General features: G+C 38.3%; 2 protein-coding genes across 14 annotated transcripts in view; one reads left to right on the top strand and one right to left on the bottom strand.

The window, feature by feature from the left end:
• The window catches only part of LOC110834267 (mediator of RNA polymerase II transcription subunit 25), a 32,741-nt gene that overhangs the window by 3,062 nt on the left and 10,379 nt on the right, over window positions 1-19,300 (bottom strand). Inside the window, exons 1-15 of one of the 5 annotated variants that reach the window (XM_087354149.1) lie at window positions 18,764-18,999; window positions 11,792-11,933; window positions 11,122-11,167; window positions 9,102-9,226; window positions 8,797-9,016; window positions 8,546-8,691; window positions 7,754-7,973; window positions 6,759-7,041; window positions 4,983-5,263; window positions 4,389-4,552; window positions 3,765-3,927; window positions 2,419-2,616; window positions 1,429-1,869; window positions 792-1,013; window positions 245-331 (exon numbers count right to left, since the gene is read on the bottom strand). In XM_087354149.1, the coding sequence (XP_087210275.1) occupies window positions 245-331; window positions 792-1,013; window positions 1,429-1,869; window positions 2,419-2,616; window positions 3,765-3,927; window positions 4,389-4,552; window positions 4,983-5,263; window positions 6,759-7,041; window positions 7,754-7,973; window positions 8,546-8,691; window positions 8,797-9,016; window positions 9,102-9,226; window positions 11,122-11,167; window positions 11,792-11,913 (2,718 nt within the window). In that variant the 5' untranslated portion in view covers window positions 11,914-11,933; window positions 18,764-18,999. Of the gene's footprint in view, window positions 1-244; window positions 332-791; window positions 1,014-1,428; window positions 1,870-2,418; window positions 2,617-3,764; window positions 3,928-4,388; window positions 4,553-4,982; window positions 5,264-6,758; window positions 7,042-7,753; window positions 7,974-8,545; window positions 8,692-8,796; window positions 9,017-9,101; window positions 9,227-9,625; window positions 9,710-11,121; window positions 11,168-11,791; window positions 11,934-12,363; window positions 12,534-18,763; window positions 19,000-19,300 lie in introns of those variants that run through there. The other 4 variants (XM_087354147.1, XM_087354148.1, XM_087354150.1 and 1 more) reach the window with 4 other exon arrangements.
• On the top strand, window positions 10,001-19,279 carry LOC110834271 (beta-1,4-glucuronyltransferase 1). Of its 9 annotated transcripts, none has more exons than XM_022073241.2 (7): window positions 10,001-10,144; window positions 12,725-12,977; window positions 13,915-14,215; window positions 14,660-14,882; window positions 16,295-16,451; window positions 17,055-17,231; window positions 19,030-19,279. In XM_022073241.2, exons 2-7 carry the CDS (start codon window positions 12,969-12,971, stop codon window positions 19,138-19,140), a joined length of 978 nt encoding a protein of 325 aa, XP_021928933.1. In that variant the 5' UTR covers window positions 10,001-10,144; window positions 12,725-12,968; the 3' UTR covers window positions 19,141-19,279. The 9 variants fall into 9 exon arrangements, with proteins under 9 accessions (XP_021928933.1, XP_021928932.1, XP_021928931.1 ...); XM_022073240.2 differs by having other exon boundaries at window positions 14,531-14,882; XM_022073239.2 differs by having other exon boundaries at window positions 13,915-14,350.

The following is a 19,300-nucleotide window of genomic DNA, read 5'->3' as shown; positions in this document are numbered from 1 at the left end:
AAATGCTGTAGAAAGTGCTTTCTTTCTTTTACAGTGAAAGCACCAATACTAAAATATGAAACAGTGAAAGTGTCTTTGCCAGATAAAAAACATTTGAAATACTGAATAAATGGTAGAAAAAACTGAGTATAATCAATAAAGAACACTGCTTTGAACAACTCTGTGTATTTTATGAAAAGCAGTACCTGCGCAATATCCCGTTATGTACCAAAAGAAAGAAAGAAAGCTCTGGTTGTAGCCTTACCTCCATCTGAGCCTTGAACTGTATTTCCTGCTGCTGAGCCATTTCCAAATTCTGCTGAAGCTGCTGAATCTTGATGTGACTGATAATCTGCATAACGAAACAATTATGATAATAAGTGGTTGAAGTGGGTGGGCAAAATTCCGGAAGTACCTTATAATAGTGTTTAGGCTGTACAAATACCAAATACAGTGAAAGCCGTATCTACTGGAAAATGTCTCTCATATGAAGACCAGAAAATGTAACACGTAAAAACATGTTTAACACACACATGGAGAAAAAATAAAAGGATTTAAAAGAAAATAAAAGGAATACACTTACAAGGTCAGAGTTAAATCATCTGAACATTTTGTAAAAACAGAATATGGTCTACTATCACTAAATTTTAGTGAATGTGATCATACATGTATTCGATGTCTTTGCCATGCCTGGAAAAATTTCTGAATCTCATCATTAACGTTACCAGACAGGTTATGTATTAAATATTAACTGTGACCAATGAAAGACACAGACTGTTTATTAACTGAAAGTATGAACTTCTTTGGCTTACTTCAAGTTGTGACTTGTATTGAAGCTCCTGTTGCTGGGCTGCTTCAAGAGTCTGCCTCAAATGCTGGATCTTTGCCAGGTTCTGCTGACGTGCAGCTTCAATGTTATCGAAAGGTGGGCGCTGAGGGGCCCCTGCCATCATCCCCTGACCACCTCTTATGGGCCCTCCTGCACCAGGCTGTTGTTGGTTGCCACCTGGACCTCCCAAGTGTCTCTCTGCATTCTGAGAAAGTGAATCAAACATAAGACACGCTTTGTTGATAATGTTTTACTAATATTTCCTGAAAGATAAAGTTGGGTTGCGCTGTATAGTCCTACAGCTCTATACCAACATTTTGGAGGAATACAATACCGAATTCTCAGGCAGCCAAAATATTACATGACACAACAAACCGTAAGACCACCATCTACACTCAAAATTACTATAAAAACCTAAAATTCTGCTTCTTGAAAGTTACGTAACACAAAGAGTACACAACCGTATCAAAAAAATACCTCTGTGTCCAATGGGAATAGCATGCATATTACCATTTTTAAAGAGGATCTGCGATCAAAATTCTGTTATCTTTGGCTGTAGTAGCTTGAAAGGCTTGACAAGTAAACTGCTAAGAACATATCAGACAACCGATGGCATTTACCTGCAGAGCCGACAACTGTGCAGGAGAAGCTTGATTATTTCCAGCACCTGGACCACCTGCCCCTTGTTGTCCCAAAGAAACAACCTGCTGTTGCATCTGCTGGGCTGCTGATGTCACTACATTCTGAGTGATCTGGCCACCGCCCATGGTCATTGGGTTAGTTTGAGACATCATGATTCCCCCCTGTGGGCCTTGCTGCGAGTTAGTTTGCTGTTGACCTGGTTGTGGCCCACCTCCCGGAGCCCCCATAGATCCAGACAGCTGCTGCTGCTGTTGTTGCTGCTGTTGTTGTTGTTGTTGCTGCTGTTGTTGTTGCTGCTGCTGCTGCTGCTGTTGCTGCTGCTGCTGTTGCTGCTGCTGCTGTTGCTGCTGCTGCTGTTGCTGCTGCTGTTGAGTCATGCTCACCCCAGCTGTTGGAGCTTGAAGGGCTCCAGCATTGGCCTGAGCAAACACATTCGACAAACATCTACATTTCACATTTTTACTGTTAACTGGATCATTAAACACTTGTTTAAACCATAAACATACTATCATACAATTTATGTTAGTAATCTAACATCACAAACGTACAAAAAATTGTATTTCATACCCAATGTCAAAAGAGAAGGAAACCCACCTAAACCTGTTAAGCTGGTCCACGGACAAATTTAACTTTAAATTGGGAACCTTAAATATAAAAGACAGGTACAAATTGTCTGATGAAGAAATATATGTGGTGGTCTCGCAGACTAATGACTTCTTGCCAGGTGATATGTTGCCTTCTTGTCTCCCTTTGACAGCCAAAATATCAATGAGAACAAACACAATCTAGGAAATGTGTTTTGCCTGGTCACACAGACGACATGTTTCTGCTGCCAAGTTAATGTACTCAATATAAAATTACTTCAAAACTCAACACAGTATGCATAAATCTTCTAGCAAATGAATTGACTTTAAAACTATGAAGGAAAGAATGGAAAGTTTGCCCCTAAGAAACTCATGTATAATAACCTGGCCGCCTTGTTGCCTGATTAGGGCCTGGGTAGTCTTCTGATGCTGGATCACCTTACGAAGTCTATCAACAAATGCTGCTTGATCATTGGGAATGAACCCAAGAAATGCACGTTTCTCTGATGTGTACAGAAGTATCAAAACTTTGATGTCACATGTTTGCGGTGAAGGAACACTTGTGAAGTGAACACACCCAGCCTGTAACAAATGTTTTATAATTACAGATACTTCCACATTAATGGACAACATGTACGTACAAATATGGATACGTGTACTCCAAAAACTATGCATATTTTCCAGCTGTGTTTTTTGTGATGTATCTTCACTGGCCTTGTGTCCTTGTTTCAAAAGTACAATGCATAGAGTCAGAAATTATTTTCCTGTCTCATTAAATACTCACCATATCCAAAAATGTTACAAATACAAACAGTAGATCGTTATCTAATAAGACATAAATTCTGTCATATACCAGTTATTTTCAATGATGAAGTTTTTGAGAAAATTTAAAAATCCAATTTCAGCTTTGTATAATGTATGAATAATACAAACCAAAATTAAATTCACCTAACATATCCAAGATTCAGTACTTTGCTAAAATCTATTCAGGAGTTTTGGAACAAAAGCATGCAGACAAACAAATGAACAGATAAAAATAACCTCCCACCACGTACTTTGCACAACGAATATATGAAAAGGAAAAGAAAACATGATTTTGATAGCATACTAAAGACACTACAGTTTAAAAAAATGTTACTATGTTTATGACCTTTTTGAACTTCCCAACTCAGCCCCCATGCAAATGAGAAATATACTTCTGAAGTGTGAGTGCCCATAAGTAAAAATACCACATACTTAATGATGATGGGATGAATAAAAATAAATAAATAAATAAATCCATGGCATAACAGCTCCAGAGAGCCAAAGCCGACTAGCTTGACTTCTGGCCTCACGTTCACATGCCTAAGCAGAGGTGAACGATCATCCAACCAGATATAGGGTGACATGTGGTCAGCACGACAAACCCCCAGCCATTGCTAGCTTTCCTGACCATATTACGCTACTCATTGTAGCTCCCCAATTTCCTCACGATGCTGGGTTGGCACCAGTCCCATAAACTGGTCGAAAGCTCATGAGAAAATTTCTTTTCCCCCCCCCCCAAGACTCGAACCAGCGTGCATTCCGTATCGCCAGTCCGAAGCATGATGCCTCAGACCACACAGCTACGGCGCAGGACTAAGATGGGATGAATATCATAACCAAAAACCACCAAGTAACCCCATATGCAAACATATTATATCACTTTTGCAATATATTAAGTGGAATACTGTAAACAGGTAGAGACTTACAAAACCTGAACTCATAACTTTGGTGAGAGACTCGAGTGCTTCACAATTTTGAGGATGGAACAGAACAGACTTAGAGTTCTTCAAATATGCACCACCAATGTTCCCAATCAGTTGCTTTGGCATCAGTTGCATTATAAGCTTCTGAGGCCATGAGTCAGCTTTCCTGAAAATATGCAACAAATGTTACTCAATATCAATCATACCTCATAGCGCACTTCAAGACAGATGTTATTTTCAGTAATACTAGATCAGAATCCATAAACTGCTGTGCTTTTACATAAAATCTAGAGATAAACTTAACTTTCACCTTTACTTAGAGTGAAGTGGGATTTGGACTATGACAGTTATATAAATGAAACAAAGAACTTCATATGTCAAAATTAGAAATATTTTTTTGGAAAATTCCTTATAGTTTCAAATCACTCGAAGTCATACTCATGCCACACAATAAAATTTTGAATTAATTAAGTCCTATAAATCATCCTTTTCAATCTTTAATGTTGTAACAGTAAAAAACAGCAAAGATTTTGAACTGAAAAGTGTAAGAAATGTAAGGAAAATTTCTGAATCTATTCAACCCCTAATTCTGATAAACTTTCTGTACACCTGGATGTGAATACTTACAGGTCTGGTTCACCGTCTCTTGGGTTAGCAGATACTTGACAGGGAACATGCCGTGTAAGTTTCTGAGTATCATTGGGGTTCTTGGCTTTTTCAATCCATTCCAAAACACCCTGCCATATTGTCTGCCGCTGTTGGTTTCCACCTGCAGTCTGTTGCCCTGGTTGCTGTCATAAATAATATCAACAACACCCAGTTAGGTATTAAGCCATATGACCTGTTACATTTCATGTCACCTCTTCCATGGTTTTCCTACCTCTTTGTACAGGACAAAATGTAAGAAAAATGGAAAACAACCCACTGCTACGATAAAATCAAATCTAAGTTAATATCTTACATTATGTAGCATAGTTTTAAGGGATGTATCCTATTGTGTGTTGTTCATTAGGTTGGCAGTCCATCTAATTAAGGTCAAACCATGTAGTGGATCTTAATAAACACTTGAGACTATAATCAAAAACTGTGTAGACAGACTGCCAACTTAACTGTGTAGCATGCTGAATGGTTATACATGTCTTCGCCACTTGGAATCTTGCAATTATTAAAGTCATAACCTCATTAAACAAACTGTAACATTCATTCTTCATGCTCACATACTTGTTGTGCTGATGGCTGCCCAGGACCACCTGGAGGTGTACCCTGTTGCGGAGCTGCAACAGTCTGTTGTTGGCCTATAGTTTGTGGTTGCTGACCTGAAGGGGTGCCAGACTGGTTCGATTGTGGCGGCGGTGGTGCCGACTGCCCTGGACCTGGTTGCTGCCCTGGTCCAGGACCAACCATAGATGGTAAGTTCATTGAACCACCTTGTCCAGGTTGCTGAGGTACCCTTGACATATTGTGCATCTGCTGCTGCTGGCTCATCACTGGCGTAGGATTGTCTGGAACAAAAACAATAAATTTAAAATTAACATGTTTGCTCTTGCAAGTGTGCGGTCATTTACCAGTGCTTTGTACAAACTACAACACATACATGGATTTAAGGACAGAATGACACACACACACACACACACACACACACACATCCACTTATTGGCTTAGTGCAGAAGCTCCTTTTTTACAGTCTGCTTTTCATTTGTTTACATTGTAGCCTCTCTGATAAAATTACTACCAATAATAATCTAAACATTCATATAATGTAAGTTTTTATTGTATGTTAAGCATTCAGAACAAGCACAATTAAAAATCAAAAATCAATTGTTTGTAACTTTTATTCTACAATGAACCTTACTATTATTTTTTTAATGGGTAATTTAATTAGTGTTTTGTCTGACGACAGGTCCATATGAACAGGATCCTTCCATCCTTTTCTCGGACTGGGACCTGTTCATATACGTTCTTGGCAGATGATCCAGAAGTGGTTTGCCATTGCCTTCTTCTGTGTGTGAATGGAGTAATTGTTGGGATGCCACGGAGGAAAACTCCGTGTTTCCTAGACCACGGCCTTGCCCAACACAACACTCCTCAGTCCATTCACTTGCACTCACAGTACGTTCAGTCACATTCCTGCTGCTCTGATTCAGTCTCTGTACACTGCGGTCCACTTAGCAGCTGATAACAGGCACATTGTCTGTCCCCCAAATGAACATAAAGCAGCAGTGGAATGATAATGAAAGGGGAAAACCAAAGGACTTGAACCAAGACCTGTCCCAGGGCCAATATGTCCACCACAAATCCCACATAAACTGCCCCAGGAGCATCCACAGTGAGAAGTTGGCCACTAACTGGTACAGCATAGTTCCAGTTCAAATATAAGAAAAGAATTAAGAAGTGATCAGTTACGTATATTTTAGCACAGGGCAGCAAGGTTACACTGAAATGCAGTACCTCAAACCACACCTCTAATATCCGTTCAGATAACATCATATCACACAGGTTTGTTGACAATGTGGTGATCAGCCCTAACGATGGAGGTAGAAAGCACCTCTGAAATATTGGTAAATTTCTACCAGACTGTGCCCCGCACTGTAGCCGCGCGGCCTGAGGCATCATGCTTCGGGCCGGCGATACAGAATGCGTGTTGGTTTGAGTCTCGGGGAAAGAAATTTTTCATGAGTTTTCGACCAGTGTGTGGGACTGGTGCCAACCCAGCATCGTGAGGAAATTGGGGAGCTACAATGAGTAGCGTAATCCGGTCAGGAAAGCTAGCAATGGCTGGGGGTTCGTCGTGCTGACCACACGTCACCCTATATCTGGTTGGATGATCGTTCACCTCTGCTTAGGCATGTGAACGTGAGGCCAGCAGCCAGCTAGTCGGCTTTGGCTCTCAGAGGGCTGTTACACCACGGATTTGATTTCTACCAGACTGCACGGTAGTATATCCCAGAAGACAGTCATCTTCAGAAAGGAGATAATTCAGAAAATGTAAACACTTACTTTGATTGAATTGCCCAGTCACGGCCAAGGCTGTAGGATTTACTGCAGTACCCATTGTTGGTTGTGTCAGCTGGGCAATGAGGGCACTTTGGTTTGGAAACTGGCGTGACTGCTGCTGAGGTTGCATCATGGGCAGAGGCCACCTTGGGGGACGATTCTGCACCATTATACCTTGGGAAGAATAGGACTGTGGAGGTTGTTGGGGAAATAATATGGTGTTTCTGGGGTTTGGATGCATGACACCCTGTGGCGGGTGCTGCTGTTGAGGAGGCATCACTAGTCCCTGTAATGAGAAACAGAAAAACACATATATCACATTGGAAACAAAATATGTATCAATCATATTATATAACCAAACAACCAAATAACAGCATCCAAAACAGTTCTCCTCATGAAGCTAGTAGTTGCTCCACTCAAAAAAATTAACATATTTTATGAAACCTGAAAGTTCATTACTCAGGCACAAATAACAGGACCAACATTTTAAAATATTTAAAAATTATTTTACACACACAGCAAACTGCCTAATCTTACAAATCCTTTGATAATGAAGAACTCTCACCATGAAAAACTTCAACAGTTCAAACGTATTCTGAGTGAATAAAACATTAATAACCAGTAACTAAGATAGAATGTATATGAATTTTTGGAAGAGTCATGATGTATGAGGCTGTACTGGTGCTGTAAACTTCAAATATCTGTAAGCATGAACCTCATTAAAATAGTCATCACCATATAATGGAAAATGGATCTTAAAGACACATGTGGATGTGGACTGGATTCATTTAGGACAGGATAGGAACACTGATGGCCTCTAGTGAACATTGTCAATGAAGAATCTTCAGGTTCTATTAAGGATGATGAATTTCTTGGCCAGCTAAGTAGTTACTAGCTTCTCAACACAAACTCTCCTCCATGTATTTAGTTAATGTTACAGTCATAAAAACCAACAAAGCAAACAAACTTAACAAGTTTAATTTTTATGTAAAACGTACCTGTGTCTGAGTGGGTCTGAACACGGTAGGCTGCACCCCTTGTGAATTCATCATTGGAGTCTGCTGTTGTGGCATACCTGTTGCTCCACCAGGGCAGGGTGCCAAGGTACCCATGGGACTTCCATTGTTTTGATTCGGGCTAGATGACGGCATCGAAGAAATATTTCCTGTGGGGTGACCAATGGGTCCTGGTGTGGGGCTGATAGGTCGCTCCTTTAAACTATAACATGTACAGTTCAACTGTGTTAACTCACTCTCATTTTACTGAGCAGGTTCACACAGCAATAAAGTGTAAAGGACATCAAATCGAATGTGACAGCCTAACTCTGGAAGATTCCAAACGAAGCCTTCTGCCGGTGCTTCCAGCAATGGTAGGATCGATGGAGCAAGTGTGTGTACGCAAGGGTCCTACTTTGAAGGTGATTAGGTAAGCGTTGCCATATGTCCTACCATAACAGTGCTATACCACAATTCCGGGAACTTTTTGACTGCCCCTCGTATTTGATTGCTTTGTTACTCTTTGGTAGAAAATTATGAATTATGTAATTTTTTACAGGCCCCTCTCAATTCCCCCCTTTAAAGTGCAAATATACTGGGTTTCTTTCATTACTCTAAGTACACTGAAACAGGAGCAATTACAGCGACTTAAAAATTATAGAAGAATCCTGCATTTATTCTTAGCAATTTAAATAGTAGCCAGAGTCCAAATTGTAGGTGGGTACTTGCAGAGAAACTGCAACGAGCAGACCAGTAAACGTCCAAACACCAATGAGAGGATTATTAAGATATTACCTGTATCCTTTAAGTAGAACTAGGTGGCGAGGATCCTTCGCGTAGTTCTTTGTCTGTGACGTCTGCAAATCACCTCCAGCTTTCTCATACAACTTGAAAAGTGCCGGTATCTTACGAGGCGATAGGACCGATAAATGGATACCCCTCTGTTAAAACGCGATAAAATCATGTGTCACAAATGCTAAATAAAGATGCACGTTTCAGTATGAAACTGACTACGCTACACAGTTACTGCCATTCAATTGCGTCACCTCTTGTAGAAGAACTGCTAACTGCTCCACGGTGTGTCCGGCAAAGGTGGGAGACTCCATAACAGGCAAAAGATAAGGAGGAGAGTTGCAAACCAGTATACAGTGCTTCTGCGGTAATATGTTTGGCTCCCTCCTCTGTTGCAGATCTTCGAAGCACTGCAATGCTGTAGCAAGTCCTTCGGCAATATTGGCATGTGATTCTCCCTTGCCACCCACCAACCTAGATGAAGAAAGCGTCAGAGTATAATAAATTAGTATTTTCTCTTATTCTACAAAACTTCTCTTTTTATGCAGTTTTTACTCACTCAATCTTATCAAGGATGTTCAGCAACTTCTGTGGGTTAGAATAAGGCCCAAAGCAATCGCTACTGGGGTTAGGAAGACAGTCAGCTGCTTGATAAATGACCAGACCATACTGAGTACTTGTGCTCTGCAAGATAAAACAAGTAAACAGATCAGCTGCCTACCCTAAAATGTGACAACAAAAGTACAATTATAAAATATAACCTTAACTTCATGATACTCAGTTTGCTTTGAAAGTTTGTCGCGCAGAAAGACGGGAAATACCGTGCTCTCAAGAAACTGAAATTCACAAACGCCTGCCTCTTGACCCTATCCTAAGCCATTTAATCATTCCACTATTCACACTGTTTTCTTTACAATCCATTTCAATATGATCCACCACCCACACTCAAACCTCTTCATTTGAGATTTACAGACGTAAATTTTACATATTTTCTCGTTATCTCCATGTATCCTACATGTCCTACATTAAACTGGCGGTGGACGAATCTCAATCAAAATTTTGTCTAATGGCAAGCTTAAGTACCAATAATATTGAACCCTTAAGTTTAGTTACACATATTTTGACGTAAATACGTCTATACGAAAGGGTCATTCGGCAAAAAAGTGTAATGAAAAAGTGACAGGAAAATGTGTAATGAAAAAGTGTAAGATCCGTATCAACAAATCGACAACAATAGTTAGCTTGCATGCATTGTTATGTTACCTAGGAAACGTCATCTGTTTACTCGGCATTGTTGTGTTATATTACTGTCTACTATAAAAATTTCTGATTCCCCGTCGTCGTAGTCAAAAAATGACATCATCAACAATGTGAACAGATATTTGTTTACTCTGCATTATTGTGTTGGTATAACAACACAACAATGCCGAGTAAACATAATAAATAAACAACTACCAAGCCAGTCACATTATTACTGCTCCAGAAGCAGCACATTGCCTCCAAACAGTGACAAAACTATTTAAGAAAACGAAGAAAAGTGAAAGAAGACATTATCAAGTATTTGAAACGTTATCAACTATCTGACGTACCAACTCCAACAAGGTAAACTGATACTCATTCGATATATTACGATTACGAAAACTATTATGAAACCTGACTTTATGATAGATTTTAAGATGAAGATTTGCAAGGGTGGGGCCGGACGTAAAAAGTTGACTGAACAAGAACTGTTGGCGTTTCAAACACTTGGTTGGTCAAGTGTTTTAACCCCCATTCGGGGGGGGGGGGGAGTTTAGTTTCTTACTCAAGGGTTAAAACACTTGAATGAGACACTAAACTAACCCCCTCGAAGAGGGGGTTAGTTTTTTGTGGTACTTAAGATTTTATAACGCAACCAACCCCACAGACCCGAAGGGGGTTTGGTCAGGTGTTTTAATCCAAATTTGGGGGGTAGTTTAGTTTCTTACTCAAGGTTTAAACTAAACTAACCCTCCTGAAGGGGGGGTTAGTTTAGTGTCTTACTCAAGAATTTAAAATGCAACCAATTGGTTGGTCAATTATTTTAAGCCTCCATTCAGGGGGCGCTCCGAAAGGAGCGTTCTGCTCTAGTGTAACAAAAATGTGTAATGAATATGTCATCTGTTTACTCAGCATTGTTGTTACCTAGGAAACGTTACATTACATTACTTTACGTTACATTACATTATATTACTTTACATTACATTCATCTACCACAGACCCATCTTCAGCGTAACTAATTCAAGTTAAATAAGCAATGTCTTAATCAAACTTTACGCAAGTGTAAAGCATGTATAAAGGAAATATTTAGAATAAAGCCAATATATAAACTTCCTTTCTGTATAGACGTATTTACGTCAAATTCTCTGGAACCGTGGTTCCACCGTCACTTTTTAGTTTCTCTTAAAGACTTTATATCATATAATATTTTTGCCACTTGAATTTTAAGTTTTCACAGTGGTGAAAATGAGGATTGTTATCCTTTGTGATAAGTATAGTGTTGTAAGAATACATTCCTGAAAATAAGATAAAATGTATCAAATATTAAATACAAGACATACCTCAGCTACATAATCTCGTTCTTCAATGGTCCCCTGACTAAAGTACCTGTAAATTAATAAGTACATGTTAATGTATTTAGTACTCTTGCTTTATAAACATAAAGTTCCAGGTTGTATGTTGGCCAAATGAACAATATTTCTGACACAGATTTTGTATTATTATTACTATCTTTATGAAAATGCTGTAATATCTCAAAACAAACCACAACAATTTCCTTTTAATTTATAATCTTCTTGACATATCTTATTTAATGCCATAAGCCCTCTTCTGCTGAAACAGAACTGTTAAATATTCTATAAAAGAGAATTATATAGAAATTTTGTGTTTGAGTTCTCAAAATACAAGACTAAATGTTGAACAAAGTAACAATACTCTTATCAACTGCCTTACAATTAACTAGAAAACACAGAAGAGCAAACAACTTGCAAACTTCTGGGAGTATTAGTAAGCAAACCCACCTTTAAAGTGGGCAGTTTCATTATAATTGAATCTCTAACAGTATAATAAAGACAAATCTCTTCTTGCAAATATATATAGCTTTTAATATATAAATAAATAAATATAAACATAAATCATGAAAAAATAATTTCGCTTCAGACATATAAAAGATAAAATTCATCCATCCTTCAACAAGTTCCCTGAGAGTCATAGAGTTACTGTTATACTTACTCCAGTGTTGGTACAACATAATGTGATTTGAGATCATTTAAATAAGCTCCATTAATTGCTGTTCCTTCAATGACAAAAATAATGTCTGCCTGGAGTCCATGGTCACCTGGTCCCACCACCATGACTCAAATTCACATAAAACCTGTTCAAATGTACAAAGCAAGTCTAAATTAAACCAACTTACAAACTACTATGTTATAAATTATTACTCAATTCAAACACCTATGTCTTCTACCTTCAGATGCTAATGTGTATCAGTAGCTTCTAAATTTTATGTGCAGGATGCCTTATTCAAGCAGAATTATGAGTCAAGAAAAATGCTTTTGAACTTGTCATAATGTTATGTCACAGCCATTAATTATAAACTGTAATCAATATAATGTACACATATCTTGTACTTGATCAATCACATACATCTGGTGAGCCAAAACCATCTCTGAGGTTAGATAACGTACAGCAGATTTGCCGTCCCTGAAGAACTTACGTTCAATTGATTTCGTCCAAAAGAATTGAGAACAAAAGTGGTTAGCAATCACCTTATACACTATAACAAAGGAACTTCCATCACTCACCTATTACACAATCCCAATTATTATACAAACACATCTGACACAGGCTTTTCTTTCTTCTTCACATTTTCTTATGTTTCAATCTAATACAATTGCACATTAATCGATGTAGAACCTTGTCTTGACCACATAGAACATTGACCAACATCAACACAGTGTTTTTCCCTGCACAGATACCAACATCAGTTGTACCTCTTCTGCCACCTATGTATCTCAATAATAAAACTTTTAAAGTTCTACGTCCGGTGTCAATAGCTCAGTCAATAATAGATGCGTCACGACCATTGGTCTTTATCGTCAAACGAAGATAAGATTTCGTATCTCAAGTTGTGGTCATTGTCTGCTATTCTTATTAAATTTGCAGAGACCTAAGGGAGATAATTTCGAAAGCAAAGTGCAGGAGATAAGTTACGTACAGATCGTGTGAAGTCATCGGTTCGTCTGCCAAGAATACAAAAAATCTCCTCTATCCATGGTTATAATATAGTTACTTTCGAGAGTCAGTTTCTACGTATGTATGTGATTTCTTGTCAGTAAAGCAACGGACAAAACAGGTCAACAAATCAAGATTACGAGAAATTGTAGCCACAACTTTGCAAACACCAATAATGTTGAAGGTAAAGCTCGAAAGTCTATTTATTCATAAACATGTATCAAAAACAAACACACATGCACGCAAACATTTAAACATATATAAAAGCACAAACGCACACTCACAACACGTGAGTGCGTGCACGCAAACATTTAAACAAAAGCTCACACTTAAAAATATTTGGAGCCTACGATATGATTCTTTTTTTACGATAAGCTTTCCCTTTCCTCTTTTTTTTTTATTATATACAATGAATACATTCCAATCTGCGCTTCATACGAAGTAGAATAGGCATGACATTACGAACAACAAAAAATCTCGACAAACGTCACTGTGTATAGACCATATTCAATACCAACTTTCATCGAGGTCTGTTTAGTAGTTTCGAAGTCCAAACATGCGGATCAACTAATATGACAACCACAATAAGGGTTAATTTTATATTTTGTTGAAAGAAAGTCATGAAATAATATATGGATTTTCAAATATCAGTGTGATGATGATGTGCAGAATGATAACTTCACTTGAATACATTCTACTGAATATACTGACCTAGAAAGGAACGTTATCAGCAAATCGTCTTCTGCTCACAATATCCTCTCAAGTTTACTTATCTACTGTGTAATGCTGAAATCGATCGCTATAGATAAGCGATATACGGCAGATATACGTATTTCCTCCGAACTGCAATGACTTGAATGTTACATTTTCTCAGATGGTAATGAGTGTCTGCCTATGGCTGACCCGGGTTTTACACTGATTTAGGTTCCTTTTAATCACCATGTCTATAATGGTTTTGGATGCCGTAATATTTATCTTTAACTCTCCGTTTATTTTCTTCCTTCTTATCTTCTGCAAGTGGCCACTTGACATTAATCTTGCACTTCCGTAAGTGTTACATACAAGTATAAAAGTACTTGAATAAGAAAAATTATGCTACATAAATCTTGTTTAATTTTCAGAAGAAATGCAAACTAGGCCGTTACAGATTTGGATACATGTCAATACTGGTGATCTTGAGCACTGTAACTATGATTTACCAAATGAACAAGTTCGAACTAGTAACGTCACTGATCAGCCAGCTAAACTACAAAACTGAACTACAAGACATCCAGAGAAAGGAATTCTCCTCACATGCATTAAATCCTGTGAAGACAGCAGGCAGACAACTGAAAAATAAACCCAATATATTCAATGCCAACTTGACGCTGAGTCAGTGGGATTCTAGACATTTGTTCAAATTCTTGGATTCTGTTTTGTCAGGTGATAAATTTGTGGAACTCTCAAATAAGTACGATGTGTGCTTAGCTACTCAAGGCTCATTAGAGAAACTACATTCTCTCGTGTCGGTGACAGAAAACTGGAGTGGTCCGGTATCGGTTTCCGTTTTCACAGCAGGTGAAGAATTTATATTAACTGAACTGTACATAGCTTACATGAGGCAATGTTTTCCTCAGATACGAGATCGCATCAGCTTTCATTTAGCATATTCACCAGATTATCCACCGATTAAGGATCATCATAACCTTACATTTAATTATGAACAAAGTTGCAATAATCCTGAGGCTGTACTTTCAGATCTTTTGGAACATCGGAATCCAAAAACGGTAGAATTGATAAGTAATAAGCTGTTGTATCCACAAAACCATCTTCGAAATCACGCTCGAAGAAACTGTCAGACAAAATATGTTTACCTCACCGACATAGATATAATCCCGAGTACTGGAATGGCTGACAATTTACAAGAATTCCTAAGACAATCGCGGTGTGAGAAATTGTGTGCTTACGTCATACCAGTTTATGAAATCGACAAGAACGTCAGCTTCCCGCAGAACAAATATCAAATTACAAACTTCGCAAAGGAAGGCCTGGCAAGACCATTTCATCAGATGATATATGTCAACGGTCATTATTCAACAAATTACAAAATGTGAGTGAGTTAATAACACGCAGTTACTCAACGTTACTTTACAATGTAAAAATTCTTGTGCTCATCGCAGACAAGCAGAGTGTTCTATTAAACGATAACTCAATGTACCTTGATGCCAAAAACCAAAGTAGTTCTGATTCCCCCCCCCCCCCCCCCCCCCGTAAAAATATGCACATCTGTAAGGTTGTGAGAGAAATCAGATTTCAAAGAGAACATGGGTTGTAGCGCCGTCTAATGTCGTAAACGTTTATCGAAGTTTCAGAGGTCCTTGCTGCCTCCATCATTACTCATCGCCCTGATGATGGAGGCAGCAGGGATCTCTTCTACCAGAATACAGGATACTACAACCCAAAAGACAACCACCTTCGTACTCACTGCCATGAGAACCTCAAATCCCACTTAGTTTATAATATTTATATTTAAGAACAGTTAAGAGCATACTGCTTACCTACAAAAGGGCATTACGTATATTAAGCACTACTATATTTGAACATTTTAATAAATTCGATATTTTTACTGAACTCAGAGATAAATCACTGCTAGTGAGGAAACGGCCGAATTCTTGGCCTTTCCATTCACCCGAACACTTTCGATTACGTCCCACTATACGCCATGTAGGCGCTTGGGGGGAATGGCTGAGCTACCTCGTTTATCATTACATTATAAAATGTATTTACCAAGTGACGTCGCTACAGCTGCATTTACCCAAAATAAATTGGAGCACACATGGCAACGACTGGGTGATAGGTTTGATGTGCAGAGACCTGTAAATCGATCTCATATGGAAACAATACCCACAAAAGAATATTTATACTGCCACGTGTAAGTTACAATTCGCATCGTTGTGAACTTCACAAATCTGCTCCTCTCTACACACGTCATCTTATAAGAATAGTTTTTCACAGGCACATAAATATCATCCTAAGGCTTGGGATGAAACTAAGAAATATATTTTGGACAAAACTATACTTAATTTCCATTTACGCCCTCACAATCACTTCAGGGCATAGGGAATCTTCCTAACTAGCTTTAGTTCCTGGCATTTCTTTTGCAGTCGATACTTTCTTTACTTTTGGTGCATAATGAAAGGTGTGCTTACAACAACACAATAATAATTGAATTCTTTATTATTAGTGTGTTGTATCAAAAGTCAGGCCAATTACAGATACAGCATAAGAGATGAGCACACAAACACAGTAATAAACATAGAAGGTAATAACAAACATAATATAAAATACATTAGTACAGAGGATGATAATACAAAAAAAATGCTACTAAATACATTAGTATATTTGTAATAATAATCCTCATCGATATATATATAATGTGGTAAGTTATAATCCATATTTTAACAAATTAGTGGATTTAAGAACACGATGTTGATAAAATTATTTATGTATGTTCGTTTACAGGTGGGAGGATAATACACGAGACGTACAAGATGCGGTCCATGTGAACCACAATGTGACTAAATGCGCAGGGTGGTATGAACCATTTTATGTGGCACATGCTGCTACGCCTGATTTTGACGAACGTTTTATTGGCTACGGTTTCACTCGCAACACTCAGGTAGGCCTGTTGTAACATGGTGTCAGAAAATCATGAGGCAACGTGAATGCCAAATTTCGCGAAAATCTGTTAAAAGATTCAAAAGTTGAAAGATATATTGGTGATATCATGCGCCAACTCTTTCCCCTCAACCCTTTATAATGTAATGGTAACTATGTGTACCACCTGCTTTAACGTTCAGCAGATTTAAATTTGTTCTCAGAATAATTATCAAGATCATTACAAAAACTACATTTTGTAAGAGCAATGTGCTGTGCTTTCGTGCAGGTATGAATCGCATTATTAAACATTATTTAGACGATAATTGTCACCTGAAGGTAAGTATACCGAAAAACGTTTATGTATAAACCCCAAATAACAATGCGGTATGAATAATGACATAATAATTATCTACAGAAACAAACTAGGATAAGTTTCCTTCGATAACTATAATTAATTGATAACTCTTTCGTAAACCTCTTTAAACCGATCGATACTGATAATGAAGAAGTGATAAGCTCACTCACATGTATGAACCGAAATACTGAATATTATAAAACACTTCACCAAGAAATAGTTTCGTTTATTGAAGAATATATTAAATAACAATTCTCTGTATTTCAGGTATATGAAATGATTGCTGCTGGTTACCAGTTCCAAGTTCTATCGCCTATATTTTCCTGTCACTGGGGTCTTCAGAATATTACAGAAGTCTATAACCCATGGCGGAAGAAGCAAGTTTTCATGAACTCTAGACTGATTACGACATTTAAATCCGAGATAGATGCCCGACATCGTAATGTAAAGAGAACTTGTTAAGGATAGATATATTTATTGCATATAAACTGAGACGTAGACACAAGAGAAATTGTTACTAACCTGCTTCATAAAACAGTTTGTCTTATACCAGAGTCGAGTCGTTCATATTTATTTATTGTGGTTTATTTAACTACACTTTTTCAGTAGCTCAGACTATATATAGAATGAGAGGAAAATAGTGAATAATTAATTGGAATTGATGTAGAAGGAATCGGTCGTGGCCTAGTTTAAGGTACTATCCTGGCATTTTCCTGGAAGAACCGAGGAAAACCACGAAAAAAACCCAGTCAGGATAACCGGTCTCCGGGCAGAGATGAGAGTCGTTCAGACACGATTAGGACTCGCCTGGTATAAAGGCTTAGAGACTATGACAGTCACACAATCGCACTTCAGCACTCCCCACTGAGATCAACTCATAGCTGCCATCTTTCTGGTGACTTCCTAATGGATGCAGCGAATCAGTCTTCCGGGATCAATAGCAACGACACGTGGACACCGCTCTGCGTAGTTCTACAATTGTTGGGCAGCCCAGCGCTTAATTATCGGAAACAGAAATATCAACGTAAATTCTGAAGTGTTCCTTTCATTTCCTGACAGACTTCGCAAGTGAAACATTCAAAACTGCGTTACGTCGCACATAGTATGTCCAATCAATGTTACAGTTCAGTGTAACTCCTTCATAAATAGAAGGACCCCACCCTCCTGAGAACGCAGATAATTGGCATATTGCGTGCTGTCGGATATCATGTTCAGCCCAGTGCATATGGGGAACACGAAAATAAGCGTTGTTCATTTCTATTCATTTATTTCTGGTGTTATTCTACCGTCAATAAGGGATAAAATATACCAGGTTGACTCATTACTATTTTCCTTCGATTCGCAACCAAAAGCTGCCTAAACCGTTCAATAACAGTATTTCATTGATCAACTAACTTTCTGCCAGTTGGTACAGTAGGTACACAATATCTGTAAACACGGGTGATGACACAGTGAGATGCTGCCTGTAGCATACTTATGGGCGCAGCTAAAAATATTTACCACTTGCCTAAAGCCCCTTTCATAATACGACGGAGTACGAATAACCAAATCGCGAAGCACTTCCAACAAATATGAATCCACATAAAACAAGAACATACTATTTACAGAATTTCAACTGATAATACATCAGAGCTTTGAATAGTTCAAAACTATCACAGAAAATTAAATGTAATTACTCTCCTGTTACGTCTGTCAGAAAGACATAATCTTTTGTGTTGTCATCACTAGCTCAAGTTTAATTAATATTATCCCTGCCAAACCCCACAAGTATTCGAAATATTAGATTGTGCTTAATTTTAGGGAAATTAGGTTACCACTGAAAACTAATGACAACATAATTATCAGTATTCTTCCTGGTATTAATTTTAAACAAAATATAATCTCATAAAAAGAATTCGTATTTTACCAGTATCATCTATTTGATCGAATTTTATGTTTCGGGCCATAATTAGAATGCAAAATAATAAGTCGGGTACCTTGTCACCACAGGTTGTTGACGTATCTTGATGTTCCGGATGGGGTTAGGAGAAGTGCGGGGAATAGCACCACCTAATGTAATGCCGCCACATGGCAAAATTACCCCGTATATTGCGGAGGAAGTCCGCCAAATGTGCTTTGCAAAACTTTGTCACAAAATCACACGTAGAGCAGAAATAAATACAAAAGTGTACGCGTGTTATCTTCATGATAAATTACTCTCTGAGATTCAGTTTTTGAGAAGAAATTTTAACTTTCCTTTAAGGTGGCGCAATTCCCCGCACTTCCCCTACATGCTGACAGCCGTCAAACGAGGTCGGACTGGAGGACACAAATACCTGCTACACAGACCCTCGAACTTGGACGCATTCCTTGACAAATAAACGGTAACACAAAGTTGAAAAACGAGAAATTACGCCGCCTTGTGTATGCGGCAACCACTCTGCCACACCTGTGTGGCGGACCAACCTCCACAAGAGACTGGTGTCCGGTACTCTAGAACCCGCAGATACGAGCCCAACCTTTTCACACTGTAC

Source organism: Zootermopsis nevadensis, unplaced genomic scaffold (genome assembly GCF_977971745.1).
Source record: "Zootermopsis nevadensis isolate Lab colony 2312 unplaced genomic scaffold, Znev_1.0 Znev_ptg000022l, whole genome shotgun sequence".
Classification (NCBI taxonomy): Eukaryota; Metazoa; Arthropoda; class Insecta; order Blattodea; family Termopsidae; genus Zootermopsis; species Zootermopsis nevadensis.
Note: the sequence above shows the minus strand (reverse complement) of the source record. Positions and strands in the feature narration are given on the sequence as shown.

Bases quoted from the DNA above. Each gene is read 5' to 3' on its own strand.
- LOC110834271 (XM_022073234.2), top strand. The intron at 16,452-17,054 runs GTAGGCCTGTTG...TCTGTATTTCAG, and splicing joins GTTTCACTCGCAACACTCAG to GTATATGAAATGATTGCTGC. The intron at 17,232-19,029 runs GTAAAGAGAACT...CTTTCCTTTAAG, and splicing joins TAGATGCCCGACATCGTAAT to GTGGCGCAATTCCCCGCACT.